This window comes from Sceloporus undulatus, chromosome 1, assembly GCF_019175285.1.
Source record: "Sceloporus undulatus isolate JIND9_A2432 ecotype Alabama chromosome 1, SceUnd_v1.1, whole genome shotgun sequence".
NCBI lineage: Eukaryota > Metazoa > Chordata > Lepidosauria > Squamata > Phrynosomatidae > Sceloporus > Sceloporus undulatus.
Window position 1 is genome coordinate 44,148,809 of NC_056522.1, and position 23,340 is coordinate 44,172,148.

The following is a 23,340-nucleotide window of genomic DNA, read 5'->3' on the forward strand; positions in this document are numbered from 1 at the left end:
TGATAAAATGAAGTACACATGAAATGAAGAGCCATGTGAAGATTCTAAAAAGTGAGGTTGAAGCTGCTATAAGAGAAATGGCAAAACAACAAATCATCAGGAACAGATGATATTCCAGTTGAACTGCTGCAGTCCACATTGATAGAGTCAACTCTAGAGCTGATCAACATATGTCAATGCATATGGAAAATAAAATGATTGGAAATTGTTAGGAAGGATCAAATTAGGGGAATTTAATTAGCTCAAATTTAGCTGAGAGGTGGCCCTAACAATGCCACGTGCCAGGATCGGGTCCCTATGTGTATACAGAGGTCACCAGTTCACCCCATGAGAAAGAGACTCTGGTACCAATTAGGTGTAATTAATCTAATAACATTTGTTAAAGCACAAGTAAAACCACGCAGCAAAAAGGGGACACACACATATTCAATGCTACAGCAGGAGAGGGGTGAGTTCGGGAGATAGGTTGAGAAGGAGAGGCACCAGTAGGATATACTACCTTAGAAGTCTTCTCCGAGAAGTCCTGATGAAGCTTGGATGGACAGTGGATCACGGCCGTAGGAGTGGGGAAAGAGGGCCGGGTTCAAGTTGGTGACAGTGAGAGCTCAGTGTGGCTCAGTGATTTCAGCAGAGCTTAATGCTCAAAGAACCCAGGCTCAGAAAACCCAAAGAGGGTCTGAAAACTCAGGGTTTATATAGTGCCAAACATATCCCGGGACTATGGGACTTGGTAGACAAAGGCGTTGATTGCTTGGGCATTGTTAAGCCGATAGCAAGCAATGTGTTGCACAATACATTAGGTCAGGACACAGTTCAGAAGGTCAGCCGACTTGATTGCTGAGTCGTTAAGCTGATCACTGGCCCATTAAGTGAGAAGCCAAGTCTATTGTCTTACTTGGGCTAGCAGAGGCAAATCTGATTTGGCGACTCCCAAGACTTCCTATGGAATTTCCCAATTTTAGCCTTTTCTCTAAGGCTCTGCCTTTGCAGGGCAAACTGCCTACGTGGTCTCTCCGCTTTTAGGTTAATGGCGGGTCCTCTATGGGGTCAGTCAGGAGTCATAGCACAGACCACATGTACCCAAAATTTTATATAAATCCAAACTTGGTAACAAAACGATAAATATACATCCCCATCCACAAAATAAGGAGAAACAAAAGACTGCAACAACTATAGGACCATAGCACTAATCGCCCACATAAGGAAAATCATGCTTAAAATTCTGCAACATAGACTCCAAACAACATGGAGAAAGAAATCTCAGAGGCCCAAGCAGAATTCAGGAAAAGAAGAGGCACTAGGGACCGACCACACTGCAAACATGAGGGCTAATGGAGTACACCAGGGAATTCTAAAAGAAAACCAGCATGTTCTTTATAGACTACAGTAGAGCAAAGCCTTTGACTGCAGATCATGAAAGGCTACGGAATGCCTTTAAAGACATGGGAGTGCCAACACATCTGATAGTCCTGATAAGAAATGTGTACTCAAGACAAGAGGCCGCTGTCAGAACAGAACACAGACAGAATGGTTCCAATTGGCGAAGGGGTCAGCCAATCATCCTACCTGTTTAACTTATCACGCTACCCGTTTAACTTATAGGAATAACATATTGTAAGGAAAGTAGACTAGGATACAGAGAAGAAGGAATGAAAATAGGAGGTAGGAATATCAGCAATCTAAGATACAGAGACTACATCATAATACTAGCAGAAATCCTTAAAGACTTGGAACAATTACTGAGGAATATCAAGGAAGAAAGTGCAAAGGCAAGCCTACTGTTGAACATAAAACAAAAATAATGACAACAGAGAACCTAGACAATGAAGAAATAGAAGTACTGTAGTAAAAAAGTTCTCATACTTGGGATCAAACACTGACAGAAACAGAGACTGCAGTCAGGAAATCAGAAGAAGGTTAAGAATGGGAAAGGTGGCTATGAAAACTAGAAACGATTCTAACATGCAAAGATATACAAGTGAACACAAAAGTTAGAACTGTACAAGCCATTGCTTTCCCTATTGGCATGTATGGGTGTGAGAGCAGGACAGTTAAAAAAGAAGATAGGAAGGAAATCAATTCATTTGAGATGTGGGGGTGAAGAGTATCTCATGGACAGCCAAAAAGACAAACGACCAGTCTCAGAAGTCTCATAGGAAGCCACAAATGTGAGCCTGTTGTACTTTGGACACATCATGAGACAGCATGAGTCGCTGGAAAAAACAATAACGCTAGGTAATGTGGAGGGTAGAAAGAGAGGAGGGACACATGTTAGATGGATGGATTCTATTAGGGAAGTCTGGGTATGAGTTTGCAGGAACTAAGCAGAGCAGTCAAGGACAGGGAGTCTTGGGGATGTTTTATCTACAGGATTGCCATGAGTCGCAATCGACTTGAGGGAAGTTAACAACAAAGTATGTATTGCATCGAGCAACACTACAGCAGCATTTTACACAAACAAACAAGTTAGTGCTTGTTCTGCCCTACTTACATTACCATTCATCTGTGAAATTGGTGTGCTGCCAGAAACATCTATCCTGTTGCAATTCACTTTTCTAGAGTAGAGAATATGGTTGTTAATGCTCTCAGTCACTCTGCAGAACTCCACACGTGGGAGCTCTCTGATTGGGCTTTCCACTCATCATGCTGAGGTGGGAGATGCTAATGGTAGACCTTTTTGCCATCGTAGTCAACAGGATGTGTTTTCAATATTGCTGTAAGGCAGGTGCAGCCAAACATTCTCTTGTGGATGCTTTCACCAGGAGGTGGATGAATGACTACTTCTATCATAAGAAAAGTGGAAAGTAGTGAAAGAAAAATAATAACCTATGAATACATTTTAAAACAAGCTGTCAAATGGTCTGTGGAAATATCAAAATGTTTTGCTTAATGTTTGTTGAAAGACAACAGAACAATGTTTTGTTGAAAGACTTACCTGTCCTAGTTCTTTCATTTCACCTGAGCATATTGCTGATTTTAGGGGTTGGCAAGGAGTTTGTTGAAACATTTTAACTTCTCTTCCTGTGCTGCGGAAATCTATCCGTATGCTTTCCGTGTTATTTCTGTTTCTGGTATTAAATTTTCCATTAAAGAAGTAATACATGGGAACACATCTATAGTACTTCATTAATTGAGGTATACCTATTTCAGAAATGTTGAAGCATTGTTAGAACACTGAAGGGAAGGAGTGGGGAGAAAAAAATGTGTATTTTACAGATAAAGCTTTATATATGGCTGTCTAAAGCTAGGCTTTTATGACAGTTAAATCCACGGTCTAACATTATGTTGCTTGAACCACTCTATTTCAACTAAATCTAACACAAGAAATTATGGCAAAAATTGAAGAAATTGGAGGAGCTGAGGAAACTCCTGTAGGATGAAAAATGTAGGAAGAGTGTTAAATGTTTTATTTAATTTCATAATTTTTAATTAAATGTTATCTTATTTTTAATTTTGGGGCAGGACTACCTTGAAGTTAAACGTATGGTTTTCCCAAGATTTTATTTTCTCAGCAGTGCTGAACTACTTGATATATTAGCTGAAAGTAAAAATCCTGATGCAGTACAGGTAATATTTCATTTTTCCTTTTAAATTTTACATAGGTATGGCCTTAATATTTATAGTTCTGTTTTACTTCATGTTACAGCCTCATCTTGTGAAATGTTTTGCAAATATAAGGAAATTATACATACGTCCGCAAGAACAGAGACCTCCAGTGATTCTAATGATCAGATCTGCCGAAGGGGAAATTCTTCTACTGCCAAAGTACAGTATAAATTTTTAATTACATTTCTAAAATTCTAGTAATAATTTGATAGGAAATTAGAATTCCAGGAGTCTTTAGACATTTTACAAAAATAAATCTTATTGGTCTTTTTGTATTCTCTGTAAAATCCATTGCGAGCAAAGGAAGGCAAGTTCTTCAACATGTACAATTTCTGATTTTCTTCACTAGTGGTTCTCTCCTTGTTTCACTTGGGACTTAGAGCTTAACTACACATGAACATAACAGTTTGTGGGCGCATCCCTTAAAAATTAATAATTCTTGGAGTATTGTTGGAGTGTGATTTAAATCTTTGAAATGTTAAACCTCATCTCTCCACAAGCTGTGATGTGATCCCAATGGAAGTTGGGTGGTGAGGTCATGCATGTGGGGGGCAACAAGGCTGTGGGCTACAAGATTCATGTAACATAATTAGGCCCTGTGTCTCAGAAGCCATACTGGAGCACTTCTTTAGCTCAGTAATTTTTGTATTGGTAATTTCTACCTTTCATATTCCATGTCTAGCTTTGAAGATATTCAATGTCTGTTTATTTTATTTATTTCTATTCCGCCTTTCTCCCAATGTGGGACCCAATGCAGTTTTCAAGTTAAAACAAAATACAGAATATCCATCATATAAAGTAGGTTGGTGGGATCTATTTTGCTTCTGTTTTCTATCATCATCATCATCATCATCTCCCCAAATCTTAATAGAACTACTGCAAAATACCTTTTTTCATAAAAAAACCAAACCAAAATTTGACCTCAGAAATTTGTTCTATGTTTAATAATGATGAGTGTATAGTCCTTCCGCAAAACAATTCATTCCTAGCTTACTCAAGCTTTCGTCATTTCAGCAGTGTAATTTCTCTCTTAATTTATGTTTTTGATTTGGCTATGAAGTTAGACGTCTGACAGACCCTTGCTGTCAAAGAAATGGTTTCTGGAGGGTTGGTCCCACTACAATTTGAAGCGAATCCTGATTCGAGCTATATGACCTTCGTTTCCACTTGAACCTGCCTCTGATCCTCATTGGGTCGATTCCAGCTGGGATGAAGCGGGGCAAACGCAAAAAACAAACAAACAAACAAAAAACCCAGGATTTCTTGATAGTAGTTTCAAAGAGGGGTTTTTTTTCCGAAGAATTGATTCTGACGTGTGTCCAATAAGTGGGAACGCCACATCAGAATCAATTCTTTCTGAGGGGAGGGACAAATGGCAGAGGTGTGTGCATCATCCCTCTCCAGAGATGTCACCCCCCCCAGTGCTGCCTTTTTAAAATAAAAAAAATAAAAGTGATCCAAAAATTGATAGATTGGTCAAGCAACTACTTGTGAAGGCAGGTAGTTGCTTGACCAATCTATCGATTTTTGATGAATTTTTTCTTTAAAAGACCCCTGCCCGAACGATCCAAACACGGCAAGGGTCTTTTGGGAACCCATGGGGGTCCCCCTCCTCTCTGCCATGCCGAGATCGAGCAATCCAGACATGACAGGGGTCTATTGGGGACCCACAGGGGTCTCCTTCCTCTCTGCCTTCTCTCTGAGCTTCACACTCTCTCAGCCTCAGTACACACATCTGTCAGCCTCACACTATCTCAGCCTCCAATTTCCCCCCAATTTTCAAGCCAGGTTGCTGCTTATGTCCCAGATGATTTACAGGCCATTCTGAAGTTGCGCTGCCAGTGGGGACTACAATCATGAAAAAAAAAAAGCAATTTCACTGCAGTACGGTGGGAATAGGAGACTGTTTAGAATCACTTTCCAAACCGAGGTAAGGGTGAATCAGGAAGCAATTCATCCTGCCAGTGGGAATGACCCCTGGATTAAAGCAATCAGTGCTTAACTATCTCCACTGATTGGAGGCCTCCCCAACTGGCTCAGACTGGTACACCTCACATTGTGAGGTACTGGGCAGGTTGCAGAGAGGTTGAGCAACCTATCTGAATTTGTGAGTGAGTAAATATCTATACTGGCAATCCCTATTGACAGTGTTGCAGACTTTCACCCTATCTGTTCATTTTATATGCAAAAAATACTATATGAAAAGCAGGTTTGGGCACATAAGGAGGAATGAAAATAGGAGGAAGGAACATCAAAAAATCTTAGATATGCAGATGACACTATACTACAAGCAGAAAAAAATTATGGCTCTGGAACATCATGGTTACTAACAAAGAAGAAAGTGCAAAGAAAGGCTTACTGTTGAACATAAAGTAAACAAAAATAATGACCACAGAGGATCTACACAAATTCAATCTAGACAATGAGGAAATGGAAATACAGTGGTACCTCGGGATACGAAATACCCAGGTTACGAAATTTTCGGGATACGAAAAAATCCCATAGGGAATTATTGTTTCGGGTTACGAATGTTTTTTCGGGTTACGAAAAAACTTTTGGTGCTTTTTTCGGCTTTTTCGCACGGAATCGCGGCTTTTCCCCATTAGCGCCTATGGCAATTCGGCTTACGAAGGCTTTTCGGGTTACGAAAGCGGCCGCGTTACGAATTAATTTCGTAACCCGAGGCACCACTGTATTAAAAGAGTTCCCTTGGAGCAAACAATGATCAGAATGGGGACTGTAGTCAAGAAATCAGAAGACTAGGAATCCTTAAGAGCAAAGGTACACAACTAAGCATGAAAGTTAGAATTGTATAAGCCACTGTATTGCCTAATACCATATATGGATATGAGAGCTGGACAATTAAGAAAGCAGATGAGAAGAAAATCAATTTTTTGAGATGTGATACTGAGAAGATTGCTGAGGATACCATGGACAGCCAAAAACAAACAATCAAATGGGTCCTAGAAACAGATCAAACCTGAAATCTCCCTGGAAGCTAAAATTATTAAACCGAGGCTGTTGAGAAGGCATGGCTCATTAGAAAAAAACAATAATGCAAGGAAAGATAGAAGGCAGTAAAATTAGAAGAAGGCTACACACCAGATGGATAACTCAATCAGAGGGTCACAGACATGAAATTACAGGAACTAAGTAGAACAGTGGAGGATAGGGAGTCTTGGAGATGTCTCATCCACAGGGTCACCATGAGTCAAGATCAACTCAAGGGCGGTTAACAACAAGAACACAAATATCTATATATGATTGGTTTTCTCTTGTGTACACAACCGTGTTGTTCAGTACTGTCCAAAACACTTTAGAGACATTATCAATACCTGAAGGGCACTTCTGCCCTTTACAAGTACATGTTTTAGGGTTTTTAAAGAACAGCATTGATGTCATGTTTTGCCCCACCAAGAATTGTTCCCTTCACTCTTAGGAGACAGCTCCAAGTTAGAGAGAGAGAGAGAGAGAGAGAGAGAGAGAGAGAGAGAGCTTGCATTGAGTATAGACTGGCTTTTGGTTCCTGCTGCTATCCTTTCTTGTCTTTTTAATAAAGAAATGATTAGCTTTGTTGCAAAATTAGCTCTTCCTTCTGCCTCATTCTCACTTGGAGTTACTCTGGTTGATTGTCCATTTATAAAACCTACCAACTGTAAGGTCCTGTAGAGAATTCGTGACTGCAAGAGCTTCTTCCCTCAAACCAGTAAACCAGCCTACTGCTCTTAACACTGATAGCTGCATTTTTCACCAGTACAGTGGGCCCTTCTCTTAGGCGGGAGATCCGTTCCCGACCCCCCTCCCCCGCATAAGAGAAAAAACACATAAGCTCAAGCCCCATAAGAGGTAATGTGCCCCATTACTCCTTCCGGGGCGCAGGAGGCTTTTTTCCGACACAGCTTCCAGTGTATGCTGGAAGCCATGTATGGCATAACCACGTATGACATGGGCGCACTGTATTAGTATTTCCATTGCTGGGGCAGGGGATAGATAACTTACCAATCACAGTATTGAAATCACCATCCCACTTTTCACACCTGCTTTCTCCAGGTGTTTCTTCCAGGAGTCCCTGCTTTTAGCCCTTATCAGATGAGTGTGGAACTGGGGGTCTTCTGCACTGGGCGATTCGAATTCGCGTTATTTTGCACAATACCATCATACAGTACCTGGGAGTCCTTCTGCATTGGCAGGATTCAAATTGGCCAATCTGCATTCGCGTGAAGTGCATTCAGTGCAGAATGTTTTGTCACACCGGTGCTCAACATGAGGATTGGCCGATTCATATCGGCCGCCTCGCACATGCTCAGTGGTGCCCTGCATGGGTTGCGACCTTAAACGCTTCCGGGGTGAAAGGGGAGGTCCCGTCATGACAGCCCGGTAAACAGCTGGAGAGCCAGCTCATGCACATTAACAATCGCGATACAACGTGCCCATTACTGTTTGAACTGGGATGATCCGGATGCCCCTCCCCCGAATCGCTCCGTTAGCAAGTGCCCACTACAAATTGAAATCTAGTGCATTTTGACAGAAATCGAATGCATTCTGTAGATTGGCCGCTGCCAATCAAGCTATCGTCATTGTGACGTTTGCAGGGCATCGGGGGAAGTGTCCTCCCTTTTTAAAGAGCCAGGCACAGGGGTTTCAGCGGCTGAAGCAGGGAGAGAGATGCCTCTCTCTCTCTCTGTCTCTTTTTTTATAAACCTGTGGGCTTTTGGGTCAGATCTGCCCCTGTCCCAGGCAGAGGATGGGATTGCCATGCTTTTTTTTTTTGCTTTTAAAAGCAACATTAGCTTTCCCTTTGCTTCCCTTGCTGTATCTGCTCAAGAAGACAAATCATTCGCATATTTGCTCAAAAAAAAATTGGTAAAAATGTAACATTGATTGTTTGCAACATTTGTAGCTTCTCCCTCTGCAGAAAGCAAGTGCAAGCCTGGCTCCATCTGCCTCTGGAATATAAACCATGCGCATGTGCGCTAAAAAAAAAATGGTTAAAAATGAAACCATAATTCTGGAATATAAACCATGCGCATGTGCGCTCAAAAAAAATTGTTTGAATTTGAAAAGGGGGGGGGGTTGCCTGACATGAGCTCCGTTCATGGCCTGATTTTTTCCTCCTGCAAGGGAAGGAATGCCCAGTGACAGAGGGCTTTGGGCAGGGGATGCAGGGAAAAGAGGCTCCTAAAGAATGCCTTCCCTTGCTCCCTTCTGCCCAGGGCTCTTTCCTCCTCCCCCTCCCCTCCGATGAGGGGAGGAAATGCCTTGCCCTTCCAGGCAGGGAAGAGGCGTGGGGGGCAACGGGAATTGCGGTTCCAGCAGCGTCCTCCTCCTCCTCCCAGCTTGGGATCCAGCCTGGGCTGCATCCCAGGCAGGGAACAGGTGCGGGGCCGCTAGAATCGCGGCGATCGCCGCCGTTCCAACGGCCTCCTCCTCCTCCTCCCGGCTTGAGAGGCAGCCTATGCTGGCTCCCAAGCCGGGAGGAGGAGGAGGAGGCTGCTGGCGCCCCCCCCCCGCTTCCCTGGAACCGGCAAGAGGAAAGACCCACCGGAAGTAAAAATTGGAATCTGGGGGTCTTGCGATGGAATTCAGGACTGGGTAGTCACACCAGACCCATTCGCACTGAGATCGAACAGAGCCCCAATCCAGGATATCGCCAATCCCCTTATCAGCGCACTGGCCAACACGCTCCAAAAAGAGGAGCCAGTACGCATTCAGTTCGGCAGCTTGCGCATTCACGTGAGTGCGGATTGGGCCATTCGAATGCTGGTATGATGGTATTGTGCGAAATAACGCGAATTCGAATCGCCCAGTGCAGAAGACCCCCAGTTCCACACTCATCTGATAAGGGCTATTGTTTGCTGTTACCAGCTCCAGTTCCACCTAGGGTGAAGAAGTGTCTGCTTCAAGGGTGGCAACCACTCATTATCTAATGGGCAAGATTTCTGATACTGTTGATAGTATCAGAGCTGCTGGTGTCTCCTTGTTATCTTTATTGTTAAGCACCTTTGAGACTAACTTAAAGAAAGAAATTGGCAGCATGAGCTTTCGTAGATTAAAGTCTACTTCCTCAGATGCCTTCCACCAAATGTTTAGACTACGAAAGTTCATCCTGACAATTTCTTTCTTTCAATTAGTTTCAGAGGTGCTAAAAGATCTCTCTACAACTGATTCTACAGACTAACGTGGCTATAACGTATTGTCAAGCAGACCTTCAAGGAGCAGCAGGGTATCAAGATATACAGCCAAAAGAAATCTTATATTGTCTTTTAAATACTTGCCTGCTCCAAACTGTTTCCAGGGACCATTGAGCAAATGCATATGCACAGAAATACTATGAGACATCCTTTTTTAAAAAAAAAATGGAAGAAACTTGTAATTGGGGAACCACTTGCAGTATTTACATATGGGATCTACATACTTCCTGGAGCAGGTAACAGCTGTGATCATGGTTTTGAAGTTATTCTTGGGCATGAGCCAGCAGGATAGGGATGGGGGTGTTGGAAGAAACAGCAGCTTCTGTACTTGTTCTAGCTGCTCTCATGTCCATTAGGGATGAGATGATGGCTTAGAAAGAGAAAGATTAGGATCTGGTCTTCTTTCTCTTCTTGCTTTTCCTTCATCTGTCAATCAGCTGTCCCAAAAATATTTTGGGCAGATAACATTGTCTTATTTGATCAGGGACTGCCCTCTGTTGTAAAACAAAAAGAATTGACCCCGACTGAATGCTTCTGCTCTCTTCTCGTCTGCTCTTTGATGAGGGAGGATATGGCAAGACATGTCTCCCTCATCATCTTTTTCTCTTTTAGATTAGTTTAGAAAATATTATTGCTATCCAAAAATTTATTTCTTTAATAAATGTTCCTCCTGTTGTGGGTTCTAAACTTACTCATATTTTTCTGTCTACAATTTTGTTCTTTCATATTCACCATCCTAAGATGTTCACCTTCACTGTGAATGGAGTAAAGTCTCCAACAGCCTTTTATTCCAATGATAATCTCCCACAATCCATTCCCTCTAACAAGTAAGAGGAGAGAAATAGGCTTTACTGTGTAGAGCAGTGGTTCCCAACCTGTGGGTCGGGACCCCTTTGGGGGTCGCAAGACCCTTTCACAGGGGTCGCCTAGGACCAGCAGTGAGGCAGTGTGTGTGTGTGTGTGGGGGGGAGCCTAGAGCTGCCTCTCCAGAAGCCTCTCAGGGCTGAGAGGGAGGCAGAAGGAGCTCTCTGGGGCCATGAAGCAAGGAGGAGGCATTGCCTGGGAGCAGAGCCTCTTGCCGGCCGTTTTGCCCTTTGGGGCATGTGGTGGAAGGGAGGAGGCTGCGATGATGAGGGAAAGCAGGGGGCTCCTCCGGATGGTCCTGGCCACTTCCCTTGGCTCCCTCCCTCCTCCTCCTCCTCTACTTCCAGAGCAGCCTCAGTCCAGGTGAGCTACTGATTCACACTCCCTCGCTTTTCTCTCTATCTCTCTCCCTCTCTCTCACACACACTGCACTTTGAGACCCTTCTAACTGCCCTGGCTCAATGCTCTGAACTCTGGTGTCTGTGAGGCATTTAGCCTTCTCTGTCAGAGAGCTCTGGTGCTACAATAAACTACAATTCCAAGGATTCCATAGCACTGAGCCCTGGCAGTCCAAGCAGTGTGTTTTGGACACAGATATCCTCCTTTTGTGAGTTAATGAATGAATCCAGTCCCTATCCTTTCTATCTCTCTCACACTCTGCAGGAGTAATAACCCACTTTGAGACTGCTTTAACTCAATGCTAGGGAATCCTGAGAATGCTAGTGTTTGGGAGACATTGAGACTTCTCTGTCAGAGATGGCTCTGAGGCCACAATAGACTACAATTCCCAGGATTCCCCAGCACTGAGCAGTCTCAAACTGGACCATTTCCTCAGTGTGGATGCACCTGGGGAGGAATTCTGGGCACTGCAGTTCAACTACGTTTGTAGGGTTATGGGACTCCCTGTCAGAGATAGCTCTGGGGCCACAGTGTACTACAATTCCCAGCATTCCCCAGCACTAACCCAGGACAGTTAAATCACTCTCGAACTGGATTATTTCCTCAGTGTGGATGCAGCTTTGGTGAGGAACCCTGGGCATTTCAGTCCAACTATGTTTTATTTCTGCAGTGTATTTTGGACCAGAGACAAGGTGACCAGACATCCTCCTCCTTTTCCAGGATATGTCCTCTTCTGTCAAATTTCAAAATGTCTTCCATTTGGATCATGGCTAAGAAGCAGGAATTTATAATTACATGGGTGTTTTTAGCTTTTATTTTTGGTCATGTCCTACATTTTTTGCTTGAGTGCCCAACATTTTGGGGTGAGGGCATTGGTCACCTTGGTCAGAGAGCTTTACAGGGGTTTTAACTGCCATTCTGCTGTGGTGCTGGAACAAACCACCATTCCCAGAATTCCATAGCATTCAGCCGAGGCAGTTAAAGTGGTCTCAAACCAGATTATTTCTCCAGTGTAGATGGAGCCCAAGCCTTTTGCCTCTCTTATGCCTGAGTTTTCAAAGCCCAGCCCTGGCAGCACAACAAACTACAAATCCAGGATTCCATAGGATGGAGTGATGAGAGTGGAAGCAGTGTCAAACTGCTTTAATTCTGCAGTGTGGCAGCAGCCTAAGTGTGTCTAATGCAGTTCTTAACATGGTGCACCTCTTGCATGCCAAGTGTCGCAAGACTTCTTTGTTGTACCCACTAACTCCATTTCATGTCTCCTTTATTTAGTGGGGGGGAAGTACAGACAAAACAAGGCAACATTTAATTAATTGATTGATTAATATCCCATCTTTTTCCCAGTACAGAAACCAAGGCAACATACAACTTCAAAAACACAATACAATTCTTAAAAATCCTGTTAATACAAAAGTTAAAAAACAACTAAAGCAACTTTAATTTAAAAGAGGTCTATCATATATTGTAGTGTAGTGACTTGAGCATTGGGCTAGGACTCTGGGAGACCAGAGTTGGAATCCCCACTCAACCTTGGAAACTCACTTGGTGAACTTGGGTAAATCACACTCTCTCAGCCTCAGAAGAGGACAATGCCAAACCCTCTCTGAGCAAATCATGGCAAGAAAATCCTGTGATAGGTCACACGGATTGGTTTGCCAGAGGGCGGTATACAAATAAATATTAATATTATTATTATTATTACTTAGGGTCTGCTGTGTATCAGAAATGACTTGAAGGCACAGAACCACAAAGTGGAACAGGATTGCATCCAGAAGGTTCTGGAATGCTGTGAGAAGACTAAGACCATTGGAAATATGTGTTTTCCGAAGGTCTTAGGAACTGAGACACCGCTCCAATATGGTTGGGGATCACTGCAACATGAGGAACTGTATTAAAGGGTTGCGGCATTAGAAAGGTTGGGAACCACTGGTGTAGAGGGTACACCTGAAAGGTGCATCATTTCCTAAATTGTGAGTGATGAAAAATGAGCTAATACATCTGTAAAAAATGTTACATTCCAATGTTTATCAATAATATTTATCTCTCTAGCAGAAAATACATTATTGCTATTGGTAGTATTATTAGTTAAATTGTTTTATTATATTAATATTAAGTATACTAGCTAATATAAAGTATAGTTTACTTTGTATAACCAATTAAAATAAATGAGTAGATTGTTTTTGCACCATAAAAATAGAATGAAGGTTCTTGTCATTTACTGGCTCACAGAAATGCCAGTAAAAAGGTTCTGGGGACCACCTCTACTAGTCCATGGAGCCAAGATATTAAGGCAGGTTCTTAAGCCAAGATAACATGTATTTCTATTCCATTTAAACTGAATGTTGGGAATATATTAATGCTTTGAAAATGAAAACTATAAGAGAATTTTATTCCCCTGACATACAGAATTTTCAAATGGTCTTTCAGGAGTGTTCGTATTAGAGGGCCTGTTGAACAATGGCTAGGAACTGTTGAAAGCACCATGTATGATATGGTAAGAAAGTAAGTATGTTTTAAAAATTGTGTTATAGCAAAAAAAAAAAAAAACCAGATTCTCTAGTCTTCATCCTTTTGCATTACCCTTAACAGGTTTAAAATAGAATATATGTAATACTTGATTGCTTAGTTGTGTCACTGTTATTCTGTGGAGGGCTGAAGGAACAATCTACAACTAGTGAGTTATTCTTTAGCACCAGCTGATTCAGGCAGAAGTTCATATTTCCATTGACTCTCCGTCATTAGTTTTAACTTTCTTGCTTTTTCAACCAGTCAAGCTTATCTTACTCTTTTTCCTTTCTATACTATTTCCACTATTTTCTTTACTAGCTAGGTTAGGATTAAACCATACACTCAATGGCATTAATGGCTAGTGATTCAATGAAGAAAAAGTGAAAGTTACAGGATGCTAGTGGTGACAGGAATATTGTTTGCCTTCTGAGAAAAAGAAAAGCCAAATGGAATATAACCTACCCCCAAAACTGCTCCAATGACTGCAAGTGTGCAGGTCACAGAGTGAAAAACAATAAGAAAAATAACACAGTTACTCAGTTGGCCATTTCAATTTTAAGAAAGTTATTTATTTCATCCAGTGAGAGCAAACTGAAAGGGTGATTCTTGCAACAGTGATCTGAGGCAACTCAAAAAGTAGCAGTAAGCCCATAGGGAACAAATCTGATAAAATTAGAAAGATTACAAAGGACAAAATAAGAGAGAAAGTTAAATTTAAAGACTTACCTGATCTAACACCATAGGGTGTAAAGGGCCACAGAGGGGATGCAGCTTTGGAGTACCATCTTGAAATGATTATTCTAAGCAAAGGGGTGAAGTTACAAGTGAAGAAAGCTTCAGGCCACTCAGAAATAGCATCACATTTGATTGCCCATGGACACATTTTGATTGACAAATCAGAACAGCTCCACAGAAGCAACACAGACTATTAATTGATTAGTTGAATGAATTTTTTCCTCATTTTGATTTAACAACAATACATTTTATTTCCATTGACAATATAAATATAATAAATCAGCATATTTGAATAATACAAAAGCTATAAATTTAACAGGTATGCAGGGGACATCTCAAAACCATTTCTGTTCTGCAGGATCCAGAAACTATTGCTAAATAACATTTAGAGAATCCAAGGAAATGTGTGAAGAAAACAAGACATGTTATTAAGTGTCGATGGCATGTGCAGCAAAAGCAAAGCAGTTACTTTGAATGAATTCTCTCATTTAGATTCAGAAACAGAGATTGACAAAATCCATGATGCAGATAAGAGAGCAGAAGTATACAGTGAAAGTGATGATTCCTCAGATGTAGACTCAATAAAAAAAATAATAAAACTGGATTATTTGAGGTAGATTAATTCAAAGGGATACTTATAATTCTAAGTCAAGCAAGTTACCAAAGTTCAAGTCAGGATGAAAGTAAGGATCATACCCTGAGCTCCTGGCTGGTATTGAAATCACAACCATGTGGTTTGTGAGCGAGTGGCTGCAGTACAGGCATTTAACCACTGCTCTGCCAGGATACATTCAGCTCTTGGAAAGTTGCACGAGGCAGCAGTACCCATTAAAACAGGGGTGGGAAACCTATGTCCCTCTGGGTTCTGATGAACTACCATTCTCATCAGGTCTCATGGTGGGAATTGTAGTTTGTCAGAACCTGTAGGGCTGTAGATTCCCCACCCCTGCATTAGAGTATAAGTAACAGTTTCAGAGTGTGCCAGAGCTGGCATGTTATGGGGTCAAGATATACTGGAATCAGAAGACATAAGTACATGTACTTTGCAACATGCACTATGTAAACTAGATAAAATATTTCAGCATGTTGCAGATTCAGGGTATGATGCTGCAGCATATGCAGCAAGATCCATAACAGCAACTACAGTGAGAAGAAGATTGCTTTGGCTGAAGCCAGGGCCAGTTTGGTAAGTACACCCTATAAAAGGAAATTATTATTTTATGAAAAAGCTCTGGAGAAGATGTTGATAGAAGAAAAAGATAAATAAAAACAAGTTTCACCAACAATAAAAAGAGGAAATTAGGGTAGGAGATATTTCAGAAATGAAAACTATTCCTTTTGTGGAGGAAGAGATTTTCAGATGCAAAGGGAGTACAGAAATTTCAGGCCACAGTGAAATAAATTGAGATTTTATTTAAAACAGTAAGGACTAAAACCAAGAAGGGAAACCAGACATTCCAACAGGGGTGGATGGTCTCAATACAGTGGTACCTCGGGTTACGAAATTAATTCGTTCCGCGGCTAATTTCGTAACCCGAAAAACCTTCGTAACCTGAATTGCCATAGGCGCTAATGGAAAAAAATAGCTCTCTGCTGCCCTCCGGTGGCGAAATAGCGCCGAGGTTTTTTCGTAACCCGAAAAAACCTTCGTAAGCCGAAACAATAAATCCCTATGGGATTTTTTCGTATCCCGAAAAATTCGTAAGCTGGGTAATTCGTATCCCGGGGTACCACTGTACTGACAAGGTAACTAGTGGTAGGTGGAAAGATAACTCACTTCAGTCATCTGTGTAATTTAACAGTGGACAAATATAACATTCAATTCTCAAAAAGACCAAGAGTAAGGTATCTTCTATCACTGGTGCCAAAGGACATTACTAAGAAAGAAATGTTCCTATGTATCAAAGTTGCAAGATATACCTGAGGTTTGATTTCAACAACCATTACTGATTCAGGGCTCTTCCTTTCAGTCTCACATGTGCAATCAAGGTTTTCCCAAGGTGTTAGTATCAATAATAGCATGAATAAGACAAAAGGGAATCCAATTGTCTTGGATGACATTTTGCTGAAGGCTATATGCAGAGTACACACACAAAATGGATAATGGATTGCACCAAGGAATTCCAGAAGAAAATAAGCATGTGCTTTATAGTCTATAGCAAAGTCTTTCACTACATAAATCACAAAAAGCCATGGAATACCCTCAAAGAAATGGGAGTGCTACTATATTTCATAGTCCTGATGAAGAATTTGTACTTAGGACAAGAGGTTACTGTAAGAACAGAATACAGAGAAATAGAATGGTTCCCAATTGGCAAAGGGGTTAGCCAAGACTGCATTTTATCACCTTTTCTGTTCAATTTCTATGCCGAAAGTATCATATGAAAAGCAGACTTAGAATTGGTAGAAGGAGGAGTGAAGATAGGAGGAAGGAAAGTCAGCAATCTAAGACATGCATACGACACCATACTACTAGCAAAAATCACTAAATAAAAGCAAAAGAATAGTGCAGTGGCAGGCCTAATGTTAAACCTAAAGAAACCTAAAATAATTACCATGGAGGATTTATATAAATTCAATCTATATAATGAAGAAATAGAAATAGTTTTTTCCTATACCTTGGATCAAACATTGGTCAGTATGGAGACTAATCAAGAAATCAGAAGAAAATTAAGAATGGGAAGGGCAGTTAAGAAAGAACTAGACAAAATTCTAAATCAAAGATTTACAGCTGAACACTAAAGTCAGGATTGTCCAAGCCATTTTATCACCATGTATGGATGTGAGACCTTGATAGTGAAGAAAGCAGATAGAAAGAAAATTAACTTATTTGAGATGTGGTGCTGGAAAAGAGTGCTACTGATACCATGGATAGCCAAATAGACAAATGGGTCCTTGAACAGATCAAACCTGAAATCTCCCTGGAAGCCAAGATAACTAAATTGAGGCTGTCGTACTTTGGCCACATCATGAGAAGGCATGACTCTCTAGAAAAGGCAATGGTGCTAGGAAAGTTAGAAGGCAGTAGAAAGAGAGGAAGACTGCATGCCAGATGAATGAATTCAATCAAGGAAGTAATGGGCTTTAACCTGCAAGACCTGAGCAGAGAGGCTGAGAATACATAGAAATGTCTCATTCACAGGGTCACCATGAGTTGATGCCAACGTGAAGGCTGAAGATCTCAGAATAACACTGGGTTGTTTGCAAAAGCATGACCTCTTAGCATATTTCAAGAAGAGGCAGTTAAAGACAAGACAAATCCTCACTCATTTAGGAACAAAAATAGATACACAGAAGGGCTATGTGCTTTTTTCAAAGGAAAGGAAGGAGAAAGCAGAGGAGATAATAATACCTAAATCACAATAATCAGATTTATTGCATTTTATGTGTTTAAGTGTTAGGGATCTTAGTTTCCATGATGCAGTCAGTACCTTGGGCAAGATTTTATACAAAGACTTTACAACTTTTCCTGATACCAAATCAGTACTCCATAATAGGATGCCATCTCAATCTGACTTTGCCAATAACTGTAAAGAAACACTTGAGGGTTGTTCCCACTGCGGTTTCAACCAGATCTTGATCCAGTTGAAACCACCATGGTTCCTACTTAATTCGAATCCCTAAAGCTATTCGGAAAGGGGGGGCATAGTTTTTACCCATTTTACCTATTTAACCTGGATCAAAAAGACGCTGGTAAAACGGGGTGTTTTTTGGGCTGAATAGATTTATTTGGAAATAAATCGATTCAGCCCAAGTGGGAACCAAGTGGAATCGAATTGGATCAATAGGTGGAAGCATAGATGCAGAATGTCATGATGCCTTAGCAATGATATGGCCCAAAAGTCTACTTTACAGCTTTCTTCCCCTACCAATTATACAAAAGGTGCTTGCAAAAGTAAGTTATTTCCTTTCCCCCAAAACATTGGGTTTCAAAGCAACAAAGGCCTGAGACAGATGGTCCCGAAGCGGTGTGCCACCAGCGATACTAGGGTTAGGGACCATGCACCAACTGCATAGTCCTTAACCCTAGCACGGCATGGCGACAGCATTATGGCGGCGTACCGTCCACACAAGTGCCATCATCTTGGCGCAAGGGACGTGCAGCGTATACACGTTGTTGCACATCTCATACATCACTGGTGTGCTGATGGCATACTTGTGATGTGCACCGGGCGCCATAAAAAGAACCTGGGGAATTCCACCAAATCTGTGGCAACAACCACAGCATTTATGAGATGAGTTGTCTTTGTTGGAAGAAGTGTGCAAAGTACCAGATTGAAAGGAGCCTTCAATGTTTATTTGGCACTACAAAGTTGATAAGTTTACATCATGGCAGACAGTTTTTGGCTGAATTGTACTACAAACACTGTTACAGGATAGCATCATCCACTTGATGTGTGCAGGTTAGGTATATCCCACTAGTTGGAGATTTTTCTTTCAGCCATCCTGAGAATGAGAGGTTGATACTTACCATGAATGATAATTTTTTGGAAGGCTGAAGGAGCAATCCACCTCCTTTCTGTGGCTGCATGTTGAAAAAAATCTGAGGAGGGCAAAGAGAAAGAAGAATTAAGAAAATAATCTTTTTTCTTTGCTCTATCTATTTCCTGACCAGTACTTGTATATTCTTTATGATTAAGAGTAACACTATTAGTGAGCAAGGGTATGTAAATAAAGTGATAGAAAAAGAGAGGAGTCAAAGTATGAAATGGACTAGAACTTTGGACTCCTGCCTTGATCAGCTGGAGCAAGGAAATAATCCACTAGTTGTAGATTGCTCCTTTTGCCTTCCTAGAATGATAACACATGGCAAATATCAACCTCTGATTTCAATATATATTTGTGTTGTGGTGATGGCATGGCAGCAATATTCCTTGGGATTTTCAGAACACATTCCTTTTTAGTAAGTGACAAAGACACATCTTGGTGAGTCCAGGAGGTGGTAGATGCTAAGATAGCCATGGAAGAAAATTCCAGAATTGCTAATTGTGTACATATTTGCCTGTAACAGCAAGCAGAAATTTTCTGCAATACCTGGCATATTTGTTAGATATTTCAAATGGATATATTGCTTCAGTCATCTGATTAAGGAGTTGTGTAGTCTTTGAAAGCATATGTAATAATCTATTAGTTAGTCATTTAGATGTGCTATGATTCACAAGATGGCTGGAGGCACAGTCCACTACTAATGGATTTCCTTGTGCACACTGGGTCTGCAGGAGTCAATGTTCTTTTTCAGTTGCTGTCCGTTGAACTCCTGCTCTCTTCAGTCATTTTATTTTATCCTGCATACCAAATGGTCACATTTTGCCTCCTCGGCAAAAAGCCATTTATATTTAGATAGTTAGACAGGATAATAACAATGGATTAAAAAAAGGGAAAAGAAAGAAAATGAAAATAAAATTAACACTTTACCTAAAAAGGTACAGAATTATAGATCAGAAGATATCCTGCATGTGTAAAAGTGGACTGTATGCCACAAAAGATTATTCAATATAACATATTTTAGTCTTTAATGTATCACAAGACTCTATCTTGTGTTTAGTAATGGAAATGATTGCATAATATTATTCTAATTATATAATGTACTTTAAGATTTATAACAGTTGGAATTTCAGAATGGGATCAAATGGAATTTAAAGAATGGTTTTTCACTCATCCGGGACAAGTGGTATTACTTGTGGTAAGCAATAATTTTAAGTACATTAATCAATCATAATACCAGTATGTTGAGAAGTCTTATAGCACCTTCAAGACTAATTGAAAGAAAGAATTTGGCAGCATGAGCTTTGGTAGACTTAAGTCTACTGTGCATTTGAACCATGTAACTGAACATACACAACTATGAAGACTAAGTGCTCTCTCTCTCTCTCTCTCTCTCTCTCTGTGTGTGTGTGTGTGTGTGAATGTTTTGAAGTGACAGATGGAGACAATAATTTCCTTCCCTCTAGTGCAGGGGTGGAATTATGTAGCCTATGAGATGTCACTGGAATTCAGCTGCCAGCTTCTCTCACTATTGACTAAGCTGAATAGGACTGCTACTGTGGTGACAGTTTTGTTGACATCTGGAGGACTGCATGCTTCTTTCTCGTGATCTATTGAGAAAGTTTCTGTAAGAGGAGAGCAGTGGAATGAAATGTTGCATTGTGTGCAGAATTCTCAACTGCTGTTACTGGATTCCACGAAAGCATCTTGTCCTTTGAAAATGTAGAATGTGATCAATTTGCTAAGAATAAGAGGAATGTGTTGTGGCTTTCTTATGTGCTTTTATTGTAGTTTTCTCAGCAGGGACAGTGTTTGACTAGTGTGCCACTGGTCATATTTGCAGTCTCATCCCTGACCCAGTTGAGAGAAGCAGGCCACTGAAATTCAATTTTGCGTCAAAGAGAGCAGAAATGAAAGATGTTGTGCTTTGCTACTCTGCAGTGTTGTTTGGTGCAGAAAGTGATTTTCTGTCACATAGGGACCGATTGCAGTTGCTACTGAACTACAACAGTTGGTAATTTTCAAACTAGCCACCAGAGATTGGCAATGTTATGACATCCTGGTGCACTGAGGAGTCCAATGTGATTGACTTCTGGAGAAGCAATATATATCCCACCACCTTGATTTTCACCACCCTGTTCCTATTATGATTTTCTCATTACTTCTGATTTCATTCATAATTTCTTGCCTCCCAACTTCTATTTTTTCCAGAGGATAATGTCCTATGGATTAAATTTGTGAGATGTTAGCATGAGTTGACAGATTTATTAAGCAGCAAAAGGCTGACATGTTTTCATCATCTGACACTGCATTTTAAAAGATTTGTGTTGTGATCCACTTGTGTTCCTGTCCATTCACTGCTTCTGTACTGTACTCCAATGCTTTACTGCTTCCTCTAGGGAAGACTGAGAACACTAAACTTTTAACATTTCTGTTCTTGAAAAAGAACATCCTCTCCTTTTTTTTTTTATTGGATGTGTTTGTCTTTCTAGATCCATGGTGGGGAAGGTTCAACCTCAAACCCATTTTCAACCATTCCTCCTCAGCCCTTCATTTTTAGAGCATTTTGGTAGAATGCTCTAAACCCATGGAAATTGCATGCTAACACAGCAGTTTGCCTTTCACTACCCTCCTAAACCCCTAACCTTGAAAATGCCTTTCAAAAAAATGGAATTTTAGCAAAAAATGGTGATTGGGAGTGATGCGACACCAGTTCTGATCCAGTGGGATATATCAGTATAGCCCATTGCAGGGTGTGGGGGGGCACATTGGGGAAATTCTCTCAGGGCCGTAGCCAGGATTTTAGGAAGGGTTCAGACTAAGTGCCACCATTATAATGGGGCTTGGGTGCAGCGGCGCAGCAGCACACACCATTCATTTTTCTAATGGAAGGAGGGGTCCGGACCCCAAGATCCCCCCCCCCCCGGCTACGTCCCTGATTCTCCTAAGGCAGAATCAGAGTTATCTAGTGCTGTGTTCTGGTCTGATGGGACGAGATATGTTGAAAGAAAATTTAGTGCCTACCTCCCTCCTTTAAAATAAGAATTTATGAAAAATAATATTTGTTTGACCGTTGCCCTAGCTGGCAAACTGCTTTCCTCTCAACCCACCTGTAGAATGCAATCCTTCTTGTTTATATATTCTGTGTAACATTTTTCCATAGTCAAATTAACTTTAAAAAAAACAAATTGATAGGACCTACATTTTCAGAGTTGTTTTTTTTAAGTGTTCTAAAGGAGAGTGGACTTTTCCAGCTCTTTAAAAGTAGGTTCTAGCAACTATAAGGAAGAGTAAATAGGGGACAGGAATTATAAGAAACATTGTGTAATGCCTAATTGTGAGCGGAAGGAAGCAAATTGTTATTATTACTGGTAATACATTTTTTTTTATTTCTAGAGCCAAATAATGTTTACTCAAGAATGTGAAGAATGTTTGCTAAGTTCTAATCCAAAAAAGGAGATGATATCAGGCCGTGATGATCTAATCAACCTTACAGAACAACTTTCAGAAATAGCATCAGATGTTCTTCCCTACCACAAAGAAAGCACATTGGAGGCATTGGTTACTTTGTTCATCCACTGTAGGGAGGTACTCACTACATTGATAGATGATGAAATTCAGCACATTGAAGACTTTGAATGGACAAGGTATTTCTTGAAATTATCATCCCTTTGCGAAATTCATTATTTCATTCCTTGTTTTTAAAATAAGAATGTGTAAAACTAAGGACAAATATTTTAATCCTCATGCATCAGGATTAATAATAATAATAATAATGTATTAATAGAGCTCATCTAGATTAGTTTAATAATGTGTGACTTTTAAAAATATGGTCCTTTAGGTTTTTCCTTGTTTCACCTATTGTTGCTGTCCCTTCCGTTTGCAGCTGTTTGTAGCAGGGTTTTTTTAAATTCACTTTAGGGCTCTTCCAAAGGGAAAAGTTTACTGAGAAAGGCAAATTATCTCCTCTCAGTTTCCCCCCAAAAAATTAGCGTTGGGGTGCTATACTGCGAAGTACCATTTTACTGACACACTGATGCATTAATGCACTATAACACTTTTAAAAAAAATCAAAAACAGAAAAATGCAAAGGATTTTCCCCCACAGAATTAAAAAGCAACCCACTTAAACACAGTGTTGCAGCTGGTGCTGTGAACTGCCAGAAGGTACAACAGAAATGTCACTTGGATATTTACCCTGCCTGTCCTGAGAACCACAACAACAGATACTGCAACCTCCTGACACAGGAGGAACCAATTGAATGATTTCTGGATGTGTTTTACCCTGACCTTGATGAGAATTTTAGTGTTCTGATTTTTCTGTATAAATGTTAATTTCTTGAATTTCTTAATCACAGAGAGAATTCCAATCCTCATCCTTGTTGGGGTCAAACTACTGACAACCAGAACATGGGGTCATACAGACAGGGCAAAAGTAGTAGCCAGAAGCTGCTCCTGCCCTTATCGGCGCAGGACCATGGTGACCACATGGGCACGGGCCCTATCTGGGACACCAGTAAAGAGCGGACTTTCTTCACTCCTTTTCTGGC

At 40.8% G+C, this 23,340-nt stretch overlaps 1 protein-coding gene across 1 annotated transcript in view; it reads left to right on the forward strand.

The window, feature by feature from the left end:
- The window catches only part of DNAH14 (dynein axonemal heavy chain 14), a 390,714-nt gene that overhangs the window by 149,290 nt on the left and 218,084 nt on the right, over positions 1–23,340 (forward strand). The window contains 5 exon segments of the mRNA XM_042445585.1: positions 3,463–3,567; positions 3,647–3,765; positions 13,491–13,565; positions 19,902–19,989; positions 22,188–22,438. Of these exon segments, the coding sequence (XP_042301519.1) occupies positions 3,463–3,567; positions 3,647–3,765; positions 13,491–13,565; positions 19,902–19,989; positions 22,188–22,438 (638 nt within the window).